The sequence below is a fragment of the Xenopus tropicalis genome, chromosome 9 (assembly GCF_000004195.4).
Source record: "Xenopus tropicalis strain Nigerian chromosome 9, UCB_Xtro_10.0, whole genome shotgun sequence".
Lineage (NCBI taxonomy): Eukaryota > Metazoa > Chordata > Amphibia > Anura > Pipidae > Xenopus > Xenopus tropicalis.
This window is the reverse complement of record NC_030685.2, coordinates 12,297,380-12,314,548: the sequence shown is the minus strand read 5'-3', so window position 1 is coordinate 12,314,548 and position 17,169 is coordinate 12,297,380. Positions and strand designations below refer to the sequence as shown.

The following is a 17,169-nucleotide window of genomic DNA, read 5'->3' as shown; positions in this document are numbered from 1 at the left end:
ACTGCCACCTCCAATATACGGTATGGCCTCTACACTTGGGAAGATTTTGTGGTACAACCATAGGTGGATCTTGCAAGTGTTCTTCAAAATTTTACAGCTCCTTAGGTCAGAAGAAGATGTGCAACTGAGTGGTTTATTGATGATTTTGCTTATGATTTGGCCACTATTCATTTTCTTCACCCATAAAGTAGGACGGGGGTGGTTTGATTGGTTGATATGATTTTATACACAGATATTTCTGGTGGGTGGTTGTGAGGAACCAGAGAGTTTCCCATTGGAAGAGGTTCATCACTTGGGGGCAGATTATATATAATTTATCTAAGACATATTGCCCACTTTGCATTAGTACATATAACATAGACGAAAAAACACTCAGCACCTAAAAGCTGCCCAGTGTATGTAGAAATCAATAGGAGTTGTAGTTTCAAAATGATTGAAAATGAAAGTTAGAATGTTATGTTGTATATTACTGTTATATTTATAAAATTCATGTATAAATAACATTTATTCCAAGATGTACAATGAACAAAATCTTATTAGAATTTGATAATTAATAAGATTATTGAAGCGCCGTCTGCCAATCCCACTCTTTCCAAATATACACAGTCCTTGCCCAATCTGGCCTGAGATTATTGCCCTACTGCGTTTGCTTCTGCTCAGATTGGGCCTCCATTGTAGTCTCTTCACCTCCTACAGTTTGTCCTTCTGGTAATTGCAATATGTATTTATACTGATGGTTGAAGAATCCCACCTGCAGGCAGAGGTAGTAGATGATAATATAGAATTAAGTACAAGACTGAACTATGGAAATGTACCCCCTATACACCCACTTACCTTGTACAACCCAGCGCTGATCAGAGCCAGAAGCACCAAGCCCCCCACACTGCTCCAAATAATCACAGGCAGGTAGTTATACTCAATGAAGACCTTCAGCACCGTCTGGGCCTGAGGCAGAAAGAGTTGATTAAACATGAAGACAATCCATGCAAAGAGGTCTAAACCTGATCTGGTAAACAGGGAGCAAACTTGCATTTCTGTTGTATTACACTGTTAAGTTCTAGCTTGAGGTCCCATCAGTTTGCACCTTGAACTGGGCTGTCAGTCCTTAGCAAGGATAGCAGACTGAAAAAACATCTAACCTTGCCCTACTGTTCCCAGCTTGACTTACTGTTTCCAAATTGTCCAGCTGTTGCTATCATTCCCTGAGGTCTCCATCTTGACACACTATTGCCATTTTGCCCTGCTTCTGCTGTCTTACCCTACTATCTTCAATTGTCCAACTATCTTGCCATGAGATTGCCATCTTGTCCAACTCTTCTCATCTTACCCTACTGTCTTCATTTTGTCCTACATGTGCCATCTTTACTCACTATTGCCATCTTATGTGACCATCATTGTCCATCTTGTCCTTAGGCTGCAATGTTGCCTTCATCTATTATTTCCATCTTGTCCTACTGTCATTATACCTCCACTCTTCCTACCTACAATGCTGCTCTGTGGTGTATCACTAAAACCTAAGGCAACTTGCCTATAGATAGCTCTAACTCTTATACTTACTGAGCTGTGAATGGCATTACTAGATCCAATACCTGAGCCCTGGTGAATGGTTGGTTCTGCTCTAGGATGTGCTGGTATCTGTCCGAGTTATACGTAATTTCTGCAGAACTTTGTAGCAGCACTTTCTGGTGGGCAGTCTGAGAACAGAAAAGAATTCAATAACTACTCAACAGCACAGATGGTATTTTAAAGACGTTCCAAAACCAGAACAGAATTAATGTAATCTCCCTCCCTGAAGCACTTTTGCATTGTACATTAGTTTTCTGCTTTTAGTGGTTTCTGAGTATTACCAGTTTTAGACTTTTAGCCCAACGATTCTCTTTAAAAGGCATAACCCATAGGGTTGCCGTTGGGTCTATAGTCTAAAACTGCTAATATTTCACTGAGTATAGTATATTTATTGTCACTCAGGATATTGTCACCAAACACCTGCTATAGGTCCTACATTTTAGGGACTTATAGTACAGATTTTCCAAGACACTTGCTAACATAGGTCATTATCTACATCATGGAGAGGTAATTGTGGGCCTGCCAGGTGGTTTGCTTTGGCTTTAGTGCAAAAAACAATGCCTATAACAACTGTTAGTGCTAAAAACTTTTCTTTCCCTGAGCCACATACTAATGGTAGAACTCACAGTTGTTGAAACCTAGGGGAAGATGATGTGTTTTATGCTGACTGTATGACTTTCTAGAAGACTGATGGTTGACGATGATGGTTCAATAGGATTCCCAACACCTTTGACACATCAGTTCTCTCTCAATACTATATGATGCCTGATAGACATCAGGGCTGAAGAAAAGTGGCTTCCAACTGTAGATGGCTAGCGAGAGCCATTTACGCAAATTATTGGGCACCTCCATCCTGTATGGCACATATATTCCTTTCTAATAAAGAGCTTGATAAAACAGCTCTTATAATAAGATCATATGTGTTAGTATATAACCAAAGCACAAGAAGAAGTAGTAGGGATTTTTCTGGTGGACAAACTTCCATATCACAATAATGCTGATTGATGGCATTACAAAATATAATTATAGACTATATAATATGAAACTTATGAATAATGACTTATGAAAAATGAAAGTTGCATAGATAGAGGGCTCAAGAACTGTACTATACATCTTCATTGTTTCATGTGCTAAATAACATCTCATCCTAACTGGCCTTTAGACGTCCCCAACCAACATCCAATTCATTAAGTCCCTGTCGAGGACGCAGTACCACAGTTAGGCGACAATAGTCACGGAGTACTGAGGTCTCTCTCCCAACATATAGAAAAGGGTGGAGAATGTATAATATAGAGTTAAATCCAATAGGATGTAACTATATTCATGTTTAGTTGGTAAGCTACATAAAAGGACCTTCTATACCCGGCAGTTGCCCATCACCTACATGCAATGTACAGGTATTTCTTTCACTAACCTGGGTGGCCCAGTCTTTGGTCACTTGTCCAGTGATCGTAAAATTGATTGATTTCTGAATGTTCAAACTGTCGATGCTACACACAAACCTGAGACATGTCATCACGGTGCAATTCTGTGGAAAAACAAAATACTTCAAAAGACAAAAATTAGTTCAGAACCTGAAGGGATCAAGAGGCAGTTTAGACACTGAGGATGATGAAGGTTAGGTTGTTGGGCAAACAGACAAACACTGCTGATATCCAGAAGGGTAGACAGGCCAGAGGAACACATTGTTTAGAAGACATGAACTGGCAAAACACGTAACAGGGGTGACAGTCCAGAAGACAGATATTAAAAGAACCAACCTTGAAATGTATTAATAGAAAAAAACACCATGAAGGTATGGGGAAAGAAGTGTTGTAGAAAATATGGCACAATTTGTAGACAACCCAAGAGCAGTGCTGGAGAACTGCATATCTTATAAGGTGTTCAGAGAAACCCTTCCCTTCCACCTTGCTAGAAGACACTTGTGGTGTTACATCCAACTTATTACCCAGTGGACTGAATGGATAGGGGAGCTGCCATCCATTTCTCTGTTGATGCCCAATCCACCTATCAAGATTTTTAGCTTGGTCAGATGGTCAGTCAGACTCAGTTCAACTCAACATAGAAATGGGCAGATACATATACATTCAGTATAAAGTTAAAAGGTTGCCATTCATTTTGACCAGAGATATTTTAGTTTTGATGACCCCTACCTTCTCCATCTGTACATACATTACATACAATACATTTCTTTACACTTATTAGATGTCAAGGTATTTGATTGTACCACTTTCTTAGTAGGCTTAAGCAATGGGCTATATGCCTAAATACTGCACAAGATTATTGACTGAATAATAGTCTACAGGTAAAGTGTCTAAGACTTTTGCACAGTACTGTATATAAAGATAGCATGATAATAATTATAATAGCACCTTCACATGGAAACAAGTGTTTGCCTAATCCTGAGATGGACCAAGCCCAAATGATGGAAAGGATCTTGGGCTTTAACCAAACTCCCTGGATTCTGTTTATTCTTAAAAACAGATGCTCAGTAGTTATTTACAGAGGGATTAGGCAACAAAAAACCTGAGCTCGGAGTTTACCAGAACTGAATGAGCTTCATTTTCCTCCAGGAACTCTCCTGTATTGGTTATTTCCCCGGTGTTGGTACAGTTAGTTGTACTGTTGCTTAGCTCCTCCTACAAAGAGAAGGGTAATTAGGAAAAATAACCTACTACCCTCCAAAACAGTATTTGAGGAAATTTTTCTTGCCAAACACAAATTTCAGATAGTGAGCCAACTGAGAGATATTTTTCATACTTGCAACAATTTTGCTCAGAGTTTTAAACATTTTTTGCCAAAATTTGGGTGAAAAACAAATGTTGGGATTTAAAAAAATGCCTTGGTAAATAGGGCCCAAATATTTAATTTTAAAAGAACACAACCAAGGGGAATAACTTGATTTTGATTTGTCCCTCAGAACAAAGTTATGAGGACTTACTGTGGAAAAATAAGACCCAAAGGGTCAGAAATGAGCATGATGGGTCTACAGGAACGAGCATGATGGGTCTACAGGAATGAGCATGGTGTATATACAGGAATGAGCATGGTATGTATACAGGAACGAGCATGATGGGTCTACAGGGATGAGCATGATGGGTCTACAGGAATGAGCCTGGTGTGTCTACAGGAATGAGCATGGTATGTATACGGGAATGAGCATGATGGGTCTACAGGAATGAGCATAATGGGTCTACAGGAATGAGCATGGTTTGTCTACAGGAATGAGCATGGTATGTATACAGGAATGAGCATGGTTTGTCTACAGGAATGAGCATGGTGTGTCTACAGGAATGAGCATGGTATGTATACAGGAATGAGCATGATGGGTCTACAGGAATGAGCATGGTATGTATACAGGAATGAGCATGGTGTGTCTACAGGAATGAGCATGGTGTGTCTACAGGAATGAGCATGGTATGTATACAGGAATGAGCATGATGGGTCTACAGGAATGAGCATGATGGGTCTACAGGAATGAGCATGATGGGTCTACAGGAATGAGCATGGTGTGTCTACAGGAATGAGCATGGTTTGTCTACAGGAATGAGCATGATGTGTCTACAGGAATGAGCATGATGTGTCTACAGGGATGAGCATGATGGGTCTACAGGAATGAGCATGGTGTGTCTACAGGAATGAGCATGGTTTGTCTACAGGAATGAGCATGATGTGTCTACAGGAATGAGCATGGTGTGTCTACAGGAATGAGCACGATGTGTCTACAGGAATGAGCATGATGTGTCTACAGGAATGAGCATGGTGTGTCTACAGGAATGAGCAAGATGTGTCTACAGGGATGAGCATGGTGTGTCTACAGGAATGAGCATGGTGTGTCTACAGGATGCTTCCAAAGAAGTAACAAGGAAGTAAGAGCTCAGAGCAGGCAATGACAATGACAGCTACAGACCCCAACATGAGTGACCAGTGGTAGATAACAATGCTGTGCATGGATTGTAGGTTTTTACCTCTGAAACAATGATATCTGGATTTTCCCACACAACAGTCTCCTTCAGCTTCACAGGAACCATGAAAATAATGGATATTGGTAACGACCTCTGCCCTTGATTCCCAACCTGCCGGGATAGAGATATTACACTGTATTCATGGGCTACACACATTGGCTATTTAGTAGCCCCTATGCAGACTGCAGCCTACAGAACGCTATGTTTGGCAATTACACTGGGTTTTATGCAAGTTAGCACCTACTTTGAGGCCACAGGGAGCAACCTCCAAGGGGTTGGAGAGCAACATGTTGCTCATGAACCACCGGTTGGGGATCACTGATGTAAACCATTACCTCAAACCCATAACCATATGGGTCTATGATGGCTTTGAACCCCAAATCCTATAAAATAGATCAAAGCCTAAATACTGAAGCAAGTGGGCTCTCCAACAAGAGTTAATTTGGCCTATTGCTTTTTTGTAACAAAGGGAGATCACTCGGCTTGGCAACATTACAGTATAATCAACGATAAGTTGTAAAGACAAGATATCAGTTACCATGATAGCCCCCCCCCCCCCATTCCATATGCCTACATTCTAAATGATTTGAAGGCTCCAGAGAGAGTCCAACTTGAACTAAATTGACAAAACTTGATCAGACTTGGTCAGAAGGGGTAAAGATCTACCTACTTTGTACATGTGCTTCACATCACGCACAATAGGACTTCTTTTTGACAAATAGTAGTTTGTGTACTTGGTGGATTCTTCAAGGCTAAGGCAAGAGAATAATGTCAATTAATAGCAGAAAAAAATGAACAAAACATATGATAACACATTAAGACAAAAATCCTGCCAAAAGTTATTGGGCACTTGGGTGGCCAAATTGCTTCCTAGATTAACTTGTGAAAATTATACCAGAACAATAGGATCTACTCAAGATAAAGTCTAAAAGCAGCAACATTCTTATTGCTTGGTGATAACCTGTTTGTTGAACCCACCTATCTGCCCCATCCATGATGATGCTCTGTATCAGCTTTACATTGAAAAAGGACTTAACGTACCTGGTGATAGTCACAAAGATTCCATACAACACTTTTAATTGGACGGTTGATTTCATTAGGTCATTGGGTGCTCCTCCATTGTCACTGTGGAAAGATGAAGGAATTGATTCGGCTCTGGTGCAACTTAACAGAATCTAGTGGTAAACTATACATAAAGACAATCTTTTAATCTGTCAGCCAGGATGGGAGTTAGTGGCTGAAGGGGCATATGGAACTAGGGATGGGGGGGATGGGGTGTGGGCCAAGAGGCAGGAAGAGAAGTTGAAGGCTTGGCACGCAGAGGAGCTGTATACAAAACGAAGGGGGTGGTGGTTGATGATCAGGCAGGGCACTGGGCCAAATACAATGACTTAGTTGTCAATACTACTTGGCTCAGCTTTGATCTGTATGCACAATAAATAGATATAGCTGTCCCTGGCTGATCCGAGGATGTGCAAACCACTGACTCTCTTCTCCTCTATGTGGCTTTGCATCTTAGTTATCCGGTAGGGGGTGTTAGAAATCAGAGAAGAATGGAGAACCCAACTGTGAATTTTAACCACATGCTTATTCACACTGGCCTTGAATATCTTGTCAAGATGTCTAAATTGTTTAAGGCAACTGGAACATTTTCAACCCTACTGCCTGTACACTCCTGTTACTTGGTATGTTGGTCACCTGGTGACGTTGGTTGTAATGGTCAAACGGTTTCCTAGATTAGCCAAAGAAGAGACATGGAAACTGACCACGAAGATCGCCTGAAAGAGAGAACCATGGAGAACGTAGTTATGCACTGGCACTCTCATGATTGTAGGGTCTAGGGTTATAGACATTTCTTCTGAAAGCTAAAGTTGTGTGTTCTGGATGAAGCACAAGTGGATCCTTAAGTGACTGGACAATTCTAACAAACGCATCTGGGAATAGCCATAAAATATCGACCTTTTGTAAAACATGAGTATATGGGCCTGATTCACTAAAGTGCGATTTAACGTGCGCTATTTATAGCGTGCGTTAAAAATTTTACCGCGTCTTAATTTTGGCGATTTTTCGCACGATTCACTATAAGCATACTCGCGCTTTTTTACGCGCGATATTGCATGCGTTATTTAACTCGCGAAGACTATTTCAATGCGGTATTTGCTGGTACATGTGCTAAATTACGCCCGCGAATAGTCACCGCATATGAATGGTAGCTTAGAAATAGTGTATAAAAATTGTCGCCGCATATAAATGGTGTATATAAATATTAGCCACATATAAATGGTAGCATATAAATGGTGTATATAAATATTAGCCACATATAAATGGTAGCATATAAATGGTAGCATATAAATAGTAGCATATAAATAGTAGCATATAAATGGTAGCATATAAATAGTAGCATATAAATGGTAGCATATAAATAGTAGCATATAAATAGTAGCATATAAATAGTAGCATATAAATGGTAGCATATAAATAGTAGATGCTTATAAATAGTAACCGCTAGTGATGAGCAAATGTGTTCTGGTTTCTTTAGTGAAAATTAGCAAATCTTTCGAAAGATCCACGAAACGGCAAAAAAATTGTTGCTGGGACTATTATTTTTTGACGCTTGTATAAATTTTTGTATGTGCGGTGAATTTTTGCGTGGCAAATTTTTTCAGGCGTTTTGCCATTGGCGGATTGTTTTGCGAAACGCATGAAAAAATCCGCCGCAAAAAAAATTCAACGCACGTCCAAAAATTCGCTGCAAATCCATGCCTGCCGAAACATTTCATCACTTGTAGCCAAATATAAATAGTCGCGCAAATGAACGCACGCCATGTTAGCCATACTCGCCAATACTTGCAGAAAATTACTGTATTAAAAATGACCATTTCGCTGCAAACTGGCGCCTGCGTCACTCTGGGGGAAACACATACTTGAATAAATAACACTGTAAGTCCATATTTTATTGCAAAAAATAATTTACTGTACTTTTGTATAATTTTTCGCCTGCCTGTAGTAGGTGTTAATTTTCGCATAGCCGAATGCGATATTTAGCGCGCAAAAGTTATAGTGAATCATGCGATCATATCCTTTTCAGCACGGAAATGAATGTATGCGGTAAAACTAGCGCGAGAAATACCGCATGCGAAAATGCGACTTATCGCATGCGGTAATGCTGTAGTGAATCGCGCGCTAATTGTCGCGTCTTTTTTACCGCAAAAAAGCGTGCGATAAACTTTAGTGAATCAGGCCCTTTATCTGTAGTGAGATCTTGAGAACAATGCCAATCAAGGACATAAAAGATTCTAAAATATCTAGCAAGAGGCAATTTTAAGCTATAAACTCTCATCTCCAGCTTCCTGATAAACTCATACAAGAAATCAGTTGAAGGTGGTGAGCGGATGAGAGGCAATGCCTCTGGCTTAGATTGTTCATTGATACTGGTTATAAACTAAATGCTTTTGCCTTATAACCTTGTAATTGCCATCAGTTCTCTTACCATAGCATTGGGTCTCAACAGGGGGTTGTTAATACCGCAGATAACATATCTCTCACCCTCAGGAGTAGAACATTTAATTATCAGGCGCCTGTTGCTCTGTAAGATGAAATATTGTACAGATATATACTTTAGCATCTATAATAATTACATTGCTGAAAAGTAGCAAATACAAATTGTAGACAGATTGTGGGTGTTCTTTTTTCCCATAAAAAGGTTCAACGCACCAGAGGCCCCCCCTTTAGATTAGAGGAACGGAGCTTCCATTTGAAGCAGCGTAGGGGGTTCCTCACGGTGAGGGCAGTGAGGGGGTTGGGGAATGCCCTGCCGGGGGATGTTGGGTAGGGGGTTCCTCACGGTGAGGGCAGTGAGGGGGTTGGGGAATGCCCTGCCGGGGGATGTGGGGTAGGGGGTTCCTCACGGTGAGGGCAGTGAGGTTGGGGAATGCCCTGCCGGGGGATGTTGGGTAGGGGGTTCCTCACGGTGAGGGCAGTGAGGGGGTTGGGGAATGCCCTGCCGGGGGATGTTGGGTAGGGGGTTCCTCACGGTGAGGGCAGTGAGGTTGGGGAATGCCCTGCCGGGGGATGTTGGGTAGGGGGTTCCTCACGGTGAGGGCAGTGAGGGGGTTGGGGAATGCCCTGCCGGGGGATGTTGGGTAGGGGGTTCCTCACGGTGAGGGCAGTGAGGTTGGGGAATGCCCTGCCGGGGGATGTTGGGTAGGGGGTTCCTCACGGTGAGGGCAGTGAGGTTGGGGAATGCCCTGCCGGGGGATGTTGGGTAGGGGGTTCCTCACGGTGAGGGCAGTGAGGGGGTTGGGGAATGCCCTGCCGGGGGATGTTGGGTAGGGGGTTCCTCACGGTGAGGGTAGTGAGGGGGTTGGGGAATGCCCTGCCCGGGGATGTTGGGTAGGGGGTTCCTCACGGTGAGGGCAGTGAGGGGGTTGGGGAATGCCCTGCCGGGGGATGTTGGGTAGGGGGTTCCTCACGGTGAGGGCAGTGAGGGGGTTGGGGAATGCCCTGCCGGGGGATGTTGGGTAGGGGGTTCCTCACGGTGAGGGCAGTGAGGGGTTGGGGAATGCCCTGCCGGGGGATGTTGGGTAGGGGGTTCCTCACGGTGAGGGCAGTGAGGTTGGGGAATGCCCTGCCGGGGGATGTTGGGTAGGGGGTTCCTCACGGTGAGGGCAGTGAGGTTGGGGAATGCCCTGCCGGGGGATGTTGGGTAGGGGGTTCCTCACGGTGAGGGCAGTGAGGGGTTGGGGAATGCCCTGCCGGGGGATGTTGGGGTAGGGGGTTCCTCACGGTGAGGGTAGTGAGGGGGTTGGGGAATGCCCTGCCGGGGATGTTGGGTAGGGGGTTCCTCACGGTGAGGGCAGTGAGGGGGTTGGGGAATGCCCTGCCGGGGGATGTTGGGTAGGGGGTTCCTCACGGTGAGGGCAGTGAGGGGGTTGGGGAATGCCCTGCCGGGGGATGTTGGGTAGGGGGTTCCTCACGGTGAGGGCAGTGGAGGTTGGGGAATGCCCTGCCGGGGGGATGTTGGGTAGGGGGTTCCTCACGGTGAGGGCAGTGAGGTTGGGGAATGCCCTGCCGGGGGATGTTGGGTAGGGGGTTCCTCACGGTGAGGGCAGTGAGGTTGGGGAATGCCCTGCCGGGGGATGTTGGGTAGGGGGTTCCTCACGGTGAGGGCAGTGAGGTTGGGGAATGCCCTGCCGGGGGATGTTGGGTAGGGGGTTCCTCACGGTAAGGGCAGTGAGAGAGTTGGGGAATGCCCTGCCGGGGGGTGTTGGGTAGGGGGTTCCTCACGGTGAGGGCAGTGAGAGGGTTGGGGAATGCCCTGCCGGGGGATGTTGGGTAGGGGGTTCCTCACGGTGAGGGCAGTATGAGGGTTGGGGAATGCCCTGCCGGGGGGTGTTGGGTAGGGGGTTCCTCACAGTGAGGGGGTTGGGGGATGCCCTACCAGGGGATGTTGGGTAGGGGGTTCCTCACGGTGAGGGCAGTGAGGTTGGGGAATGCCCTTCCTAGTGATGTGGTAATGGCAGATTCTGTTAATGCCTATAAGAGGGGCCTAGATGAGTTCTTGAACAAGCAGAATATCCAAGGCTATTGTGATACTAATATCTACAGTTAGTACTGATGTTGGTATATATGGTTTATAGGTCAGTATAGGTTGTGGGTGCTGGTTTCACTTGAAAGTATTGAATTTGATGGACTCTGGATTTTTTTTTAAACCCTATGTAACTAACTATGTACAGGGGACTCTGAAAAAGTATTATTATTCTTAATGCATATTGGAGGAACTGGAGTTACAGTGCTTACACTGTAGTAGTACATAAGGCTTAGCCTAAACAACTTGCCAGTGGTTGACAGAGGTAGTAGGTACACATCTAATGTAAACAAAAAATAAAATTGCTAACTATTTACAAAGTGATATATATGACATATTACCAAGTTCAGACTAATCTCCGTCTCTCTACAAAATGGCACATACGCATTCCCAGTTCCTATGTGAGTTCAAAGGTGTTGGCTCTGGACTGTTCATTTGAGTTCAGCAGAACCTTGGTGCCCCCATGCACTCGCTCGGTAAAGAGACTTTACTGAACATTTTGAGGGCCTCCTTTAGATCTAACTGCTTGAAGCAAACTTTAGTTAGAGCTGTGATCCCCAACCCCTTGGATGTTGCTCTCAGTGCCCCCAAACCAGGGAGTTATTTTTGAATTCCTGACTTGGGGGCAAGTTTTGGTTGAATAAAAACAAGATTTCCTACCAAATAAAGCCCCTGTAAGCTGATAGTGTGCATAGAGGCTGCCTAATAGCCAATCACAGCCCTTATTTGGCTCCTCCATGAACTTTTAAGGTGGTTGTGTTGCTCTCCAAGTCTTTATACGTTTGACTGTCGCTCATGAATAAGAAAGGTTGGGGACCCCTGTTCTACATCCTCTGGACATATCTCAAAAGAGACATTATACTGAGTCCAATGCAAAGAGAAACTGATAATGTACATAGAGGCTGCCTAATAGCCAATCACAGTCCTTATTTGGCACCTCCATGAACTTTTATGGTGCTTGTGTTGCTCTCCAAGTCTTTTTACATTTGACTGTGGCTCACAAGTAAGAAAGGTTGGGGATACAAAGATATACAGACCACCCCCGACAGCTAGGCATCACGTCAGTACCTGGATAAGAGACACCGTCCTATAGGACAGTCCTGGTGGGAATGTTATAATAACTTGAGAGTTGTAAGAATCTTCCCCATGGTTTTGAACTGAGAGGATGACATTTACCTCAAGAGATACCCCCACCACAAGGTGTCTGAGACTGCAGTAAAGAGAAGAGTAAAAGACTGTAAAGGAACACGTGAGATATACTGTACAAGGATTAGGATAACCCATAAAGGGCAATTCTTTGCTTTATCTAGAAGACTCAAAAGCTCTTTAACAGAGTCCGAGAGATCCAAATTGGTACTGTGTTTCCTAGATCTTCATATTTTCAACAGATTTACTTCATACAATGCACAAGATACAAGGCAGGAATAGTTTCTACTCACTCTCCGAAAGTGGCGTTGATCCTTAGATCATCCTGGCACCGCCCATCACTCCCACAGTTCTTCTGAAATGAGACCTGAAGAGATACAGACAGTGGAACTGATTGAGTGTATTCATTGTATTTGAGAAAATTACGTTCTGCCACTCCATTGGGGCATCTACTCTCAAAGGGAATCATTTCTCATTGATCGAGGTTCTATGTCTATGTTATTAAATTCATTTGACCGATAATCGTATGGGTATATCATACGCTGCACGTTCTGGTGGACTGAGCTTGTCCATCAACCGGGCATACGGCATGTGCTACTAGATTAGCCAATGACCTGCTTATTCAGCCCCAGTCACAATCTCTGGTCTCTGTAGACCCACAATGGAGTTACTATGTCTCATACTGGAATGAATTGTCATTAGCAAAACTGTGATGCAATTAACCTAATAATGTTGCTAACGCCTGGTTGCCAAGTTGCCAAGCCTGGAGATGGACAAGAGGCCACAACCTTGATAAGAACATGTAAATATTAAGCATAGTAGTAATATTTGAAATGGGAATGGACTTAGATCAAGGGCTGAGATTGAGTTTTTGGCTAAAGGTGTCCAAAACTCATTTCCTATCCATCCTTAAATTGCCACTGATACTTTTTCCCCATTTGATGGAACTGCAGCAGGTTCAGTCTTTGACACCCATGAAGATATAGACCCCCTACTTTTTCAAAAAGAGCATATTGTAGATACCTTACAGCTCATCCGAGATCTTCCAGGTCAAAATTTCAGGGTCTCATCAAGGTAGCAACCAATAGGACTTCTGTTTTTTGATCAAATCTAAATGATGATTGGTTGTTACTGTTGCCAGCTCTGGTGCAATTAAGCAGCTATGTTATTAAATTGGGCCTTGGTTACAGTTCACATTAAACCAGTCAGTCCTTCTATATACATAATAAAACAACACCATTATCTATAGAAATGTTCCAACACTGATGTTGCAAGTTTGTTGGGTTTTGAAGGAACTGTCTCTAAGAACCTACAGGTTTTAGAAAAGCAGTGCTACTTTCCCTTTATTGGTTGTTGATGGGTGACTATGTGATCTCTGATACACCTCTTATACACCTAACTTACTTTGTCCCAGCTTTGTCTCTGTTACTGAGAGTCTTTGTGACCATTACCTGTTCCGAGAGGCTGGTAGGTGAATCCTCACTGAGTACAGATTGTCCAGTTAAGGTGAAATTAAAAGCAACATGGAGAGGGGAGAGGGAGTCCTCCACGCACTCCTGGAAAGAGATGGAAGAACACATGAGGGAGGCTCATACACATGTAGTCATTCCTCTTGATAAAGTGAGTGAATGCCAGATGGACTAAAGATAGATGGGTCTGCCAGCTCATAGCTGTGAAGACTGATGAACTGGTGGAAATAGTTACTTACAGGCAGTGTTATAGGGTATTGGATACAGTTACGGCCCTGTCTTAGTGGAAACGTTTGCTGCAGCGAATGTTCTTTTCCAGGAAACACAGCCCGCTTCTGAACGCGACCCGCATCCAACTGGAGAGTGTATGTCATCTGGGCAGAGACTTCTCCTTGGAAATACAATTGGGAAAGGGTACTCATTATACCCCAGTTTATCAACATGAATAGACAACATGCAGCCAATGCCTTGAGCCATCTCACCGGCTGGGCTCTTCCTTGTGCAGGTCACACACACTCTGATAGTTGTCGCTGCCTTTGTCGTATCAGCATCTGGGCACTCATAGGAGGATAGGAGGATCTCAGCGGGGTTAAAAGTCATGGACACTGAGACTCCAACAACTGTCCTAGACCTATTGATGAGTTAGAGATTCTAGGTGAGGGCAAGGATGCTTGGATAAAAAGTTCATTACAAATAAAGAGAAGTCTTTGCCAAGTTATAACTGGAGCCAGAACTTATCTAGAAGAACATTAAGAAGCAGTAAGAGAAGAATCAAAGGATTAGAGCTGCTACTTTTGCATGTCATTCTACTCAACTTACCTGAGTATGAGGACTTTCCCCGCACCCCCTACGGACAGATCCGGCAGTGAATCTCTAGTCATATCCAGATTCCCACTCATTGACCTTCCAAAGAACATGAGGCCTTTAGCAACCTGACTGCTTGCAATGCGCTAGGGAAAAGCATGAGGAGAAATGAAGACTCAAGTGGTATCAGCACGGTGGCTGCTGAAGAGTTTCACGTAAGATGACCAACCAAGAGGTTTCTTTTCCAAGATGGTGTCCAGTAAGGGACTACTGGGCTCCAGTATGGAAGGGAAAATCTTATAATCTTACAATGTCTGGCTCTGAGATTAAGGTTGTGGTAATGATGACTTGGCACAAAAGACTGATTTATAGTCTGTTAATCATATGATACTTCCTTACCTGAATGTAAGTTGTTCTAAAGCCCCCCTTCTGTCCTGGAAATATGTATATTGCCCCTTGGTTTTGGTTTTCACACGGTGCACCCACGGCCAGTTCAATCAGGTTGTCTCCAGTCAAATCTGGCAGAAGACACATGGCAGAACCAAAAGAGGCAAAGTATTGAGTAGGGTCCCCTTGCAGAGCGATGGGACATGAAGGTGAAACTGAAGCCTTTAAAGGAGAAGGAGAGGTAAAAACTAAGTAAGATTTAGCCATAAGCACTCACAGTAACGCTGCACTTAGTCCTCTATCAAAAGAAACACAGGATTTATTGTCTCCTTTTCTGTAAACATGTTCTTAGGGTATCAGACTTCCTCTCTCAGAAAAATTGTTCATTGCCAGGGCAGAATCTGCACAGCTCTCCCCTCTCTCCCCTCTTCTGCTCCCCCCTCCCATAAGAATTCATAAAACTCACTCCCCCCACCCTTAGGAATGTGTAATCGGAGCTATAAAGGCTAAACTGCAAGCAGGAAGCTATGAAGACCAAGCAAAAAATGGCAGCTGCTATCTTAAACAAACAGAGAGAGCTTCTAGGGCTCTTTACTCAGGTATGGTAAAGTTTTCTGCAGAATAAATGTAGTGTTCGTATATGTGGCTAATCTGTTGGCAGTACAATGCCAAAATGACTTTCCTTCTCCTTTAAGACCTGTGAACAAGGCATCCACATGGGGCTATTATTACCATGGATCCCTCAGAACACAGGGGAAATACCTGGGTGTACATATCCTCGTAATTTAGCAGTTTTCTCATGGCAAACTGGAAGGGACCGCTTCACCCTTCTCACCTCACCGACAGTGCTGAGACATACACACGTGTATTGTGTTCCTTATGGTGAGAACATGAAACAAGAAGATCTTACACTGGTTTTAATGGGACATAGGAACACTCGGCCTTCTGGGGTGCCGGGAGTATAAAAGGTTGGTGCCCCCACCAGAAGGAGAACCTGGGAAGAACCAGAGTTGACAGAGCCTCCATTCAGCACCGATCCAAAGTATGAACCTATCTGAAAAATAAACCAGCTGTAAGAATGGGACAATGATATGGGAAAATCAATACATGGTGGCTAATGATGATAAAAAGATCTACTTGTCCTTGATTCTTACTTAGTGATAAGGCATTCTGTATAAGCCAGATATTATTGTGTATTGAGTTTGAAAAGGCAAATGATACTTATCTAATTCCAAGTCTCTTTATCCTTCATCAATATCCATTTGTTGCCCAATCTACTGCATTTTTTACCTTCTCTCCCCTAATAACAGCCCTCTGGTTCCAGTTGGAAGAGTACAGGTCTTTCTCATAGATGAGGACACTCCCAGTGTGTTGGTATCTTGGTGCACCAATGGCGATCAGTTCTGGTGACAACTGATGCACTGCATACCCTGTTATAGCAATCATAAATATGTCAATATCTGCAACATCAACCATCTCCTCCTATAAATACAAACTGCATTGGCAGAAACAAAAAGATCCATATTGTTGATTAGCAGATAGAATTTCTTTCCTGTTCAAGCCTCAACTGTAACTCCAACCTTGTTTAGGACACCCTGTAGCTCATAACAAGGCCACACATAGAGGAAAACATTGGTGTACCAGCCGTTCGGCAATATGGAGACTATCTAACTCAGTAAGTAACAGTAAGTCACCTAAGTGGACTTCAGGTTGAACCTCACTGTTATTGCTGGAAGCCCCCTGGAGAGGAGCAGCCTGACAGTTTGGGAAGAGAAGGGTCTTATGTTGGGTTTATTTACACTAGAGTTATCCAAGATTTTCCATTGCACAGGACAGTTATCTGCTATTCCACATATTTGAAGACTGTGTTATTATAACAAAAATAATGCTACACTTAGAAGTCTGTGGAGATCTTGGGCATGCTGGGTCACCTCTGAAATATGCGCCTCAAGATGGACAGCCCTGGTCTACATGAAGGAAGGTCACATCTCTAATGACCAAGCGAGACCTCCAGATCAGGAAGGAACACAAACCAACCAACCCTCTATCATACTGTACCTGCAGAATATTTAAGGAATCACTCACCCATATAAGCTTCCTTCATGTCTTTTTGATTTTGTGTTTCATTTATCCAGACGCCCTTCATCTGCCCTTTTGTGTACACAATAGCTCCCCCTGACCAATCGTAGGCCCCAACTGCCCCAAGCACAATATGATCCTGAGAGGAACAGTACGACATCAGTGT

General features: G+C 43.5%; 2 protein-coding genes across 2 annotated transcripts; both read right to left on the bottom strand.

Moving 5' to 3' along the window:
- Positions 1-457: 457 nt before the first annotated feature.
- LOC116407804 (integrin alpha-M-like) lies at positions 458-6,628 on the bottom strand. Its single transcript, XM_031893829.1, has 8 exons — positions 6,573-6,628; positions 6,202-6,283; positions 5,535-5,642; positions 4,110-4,205; positions 2,981-3,094; positions 1,590-1,694; positions 835-945; positions 458-751 (listed from the first exon to the last, which is right to left on the bottom strand). The coding sequence occupies exons 1-8, from the start codon at positions 6,626-6,628 to the stop codon at positions 638-640; spliced, it is 786 nt and encodes a 261-aa protein (XP_031749689.1). The 3' UTR covers positions 458-637.
- A 117-nt stretch (positions 6,629-6,745) lies between these two features.
- On the bottom strand, positions 6,746-15,698 carry LOC116407803 (integrin alpha-M-like). The gene is made up of 10 exons (XM_031893828.1): positions 15,687-15,698; positions 14,937-15,146; positions 14,553-14,683; positions 14,216-14,364; positions 13,973-14,124; positions 13,716-13,820; positions 12,558-12,631; positions 12,187-12,328; positions 7,230-7,309; positions 6,746-6,857 (listed from the first exon to the last, which is right to left on the bottom strand). The coding sequence occupies exons 1-10, from the start codon at positions 15,696-15,698 to the stop codon at positions 6,746-6,748; spliced, it is 1,167 nt and encodes a 388-aa protein (XP_031749688.1).
- Positions 15,699-17,169: the final 1,471 nt, after the last annotated feature.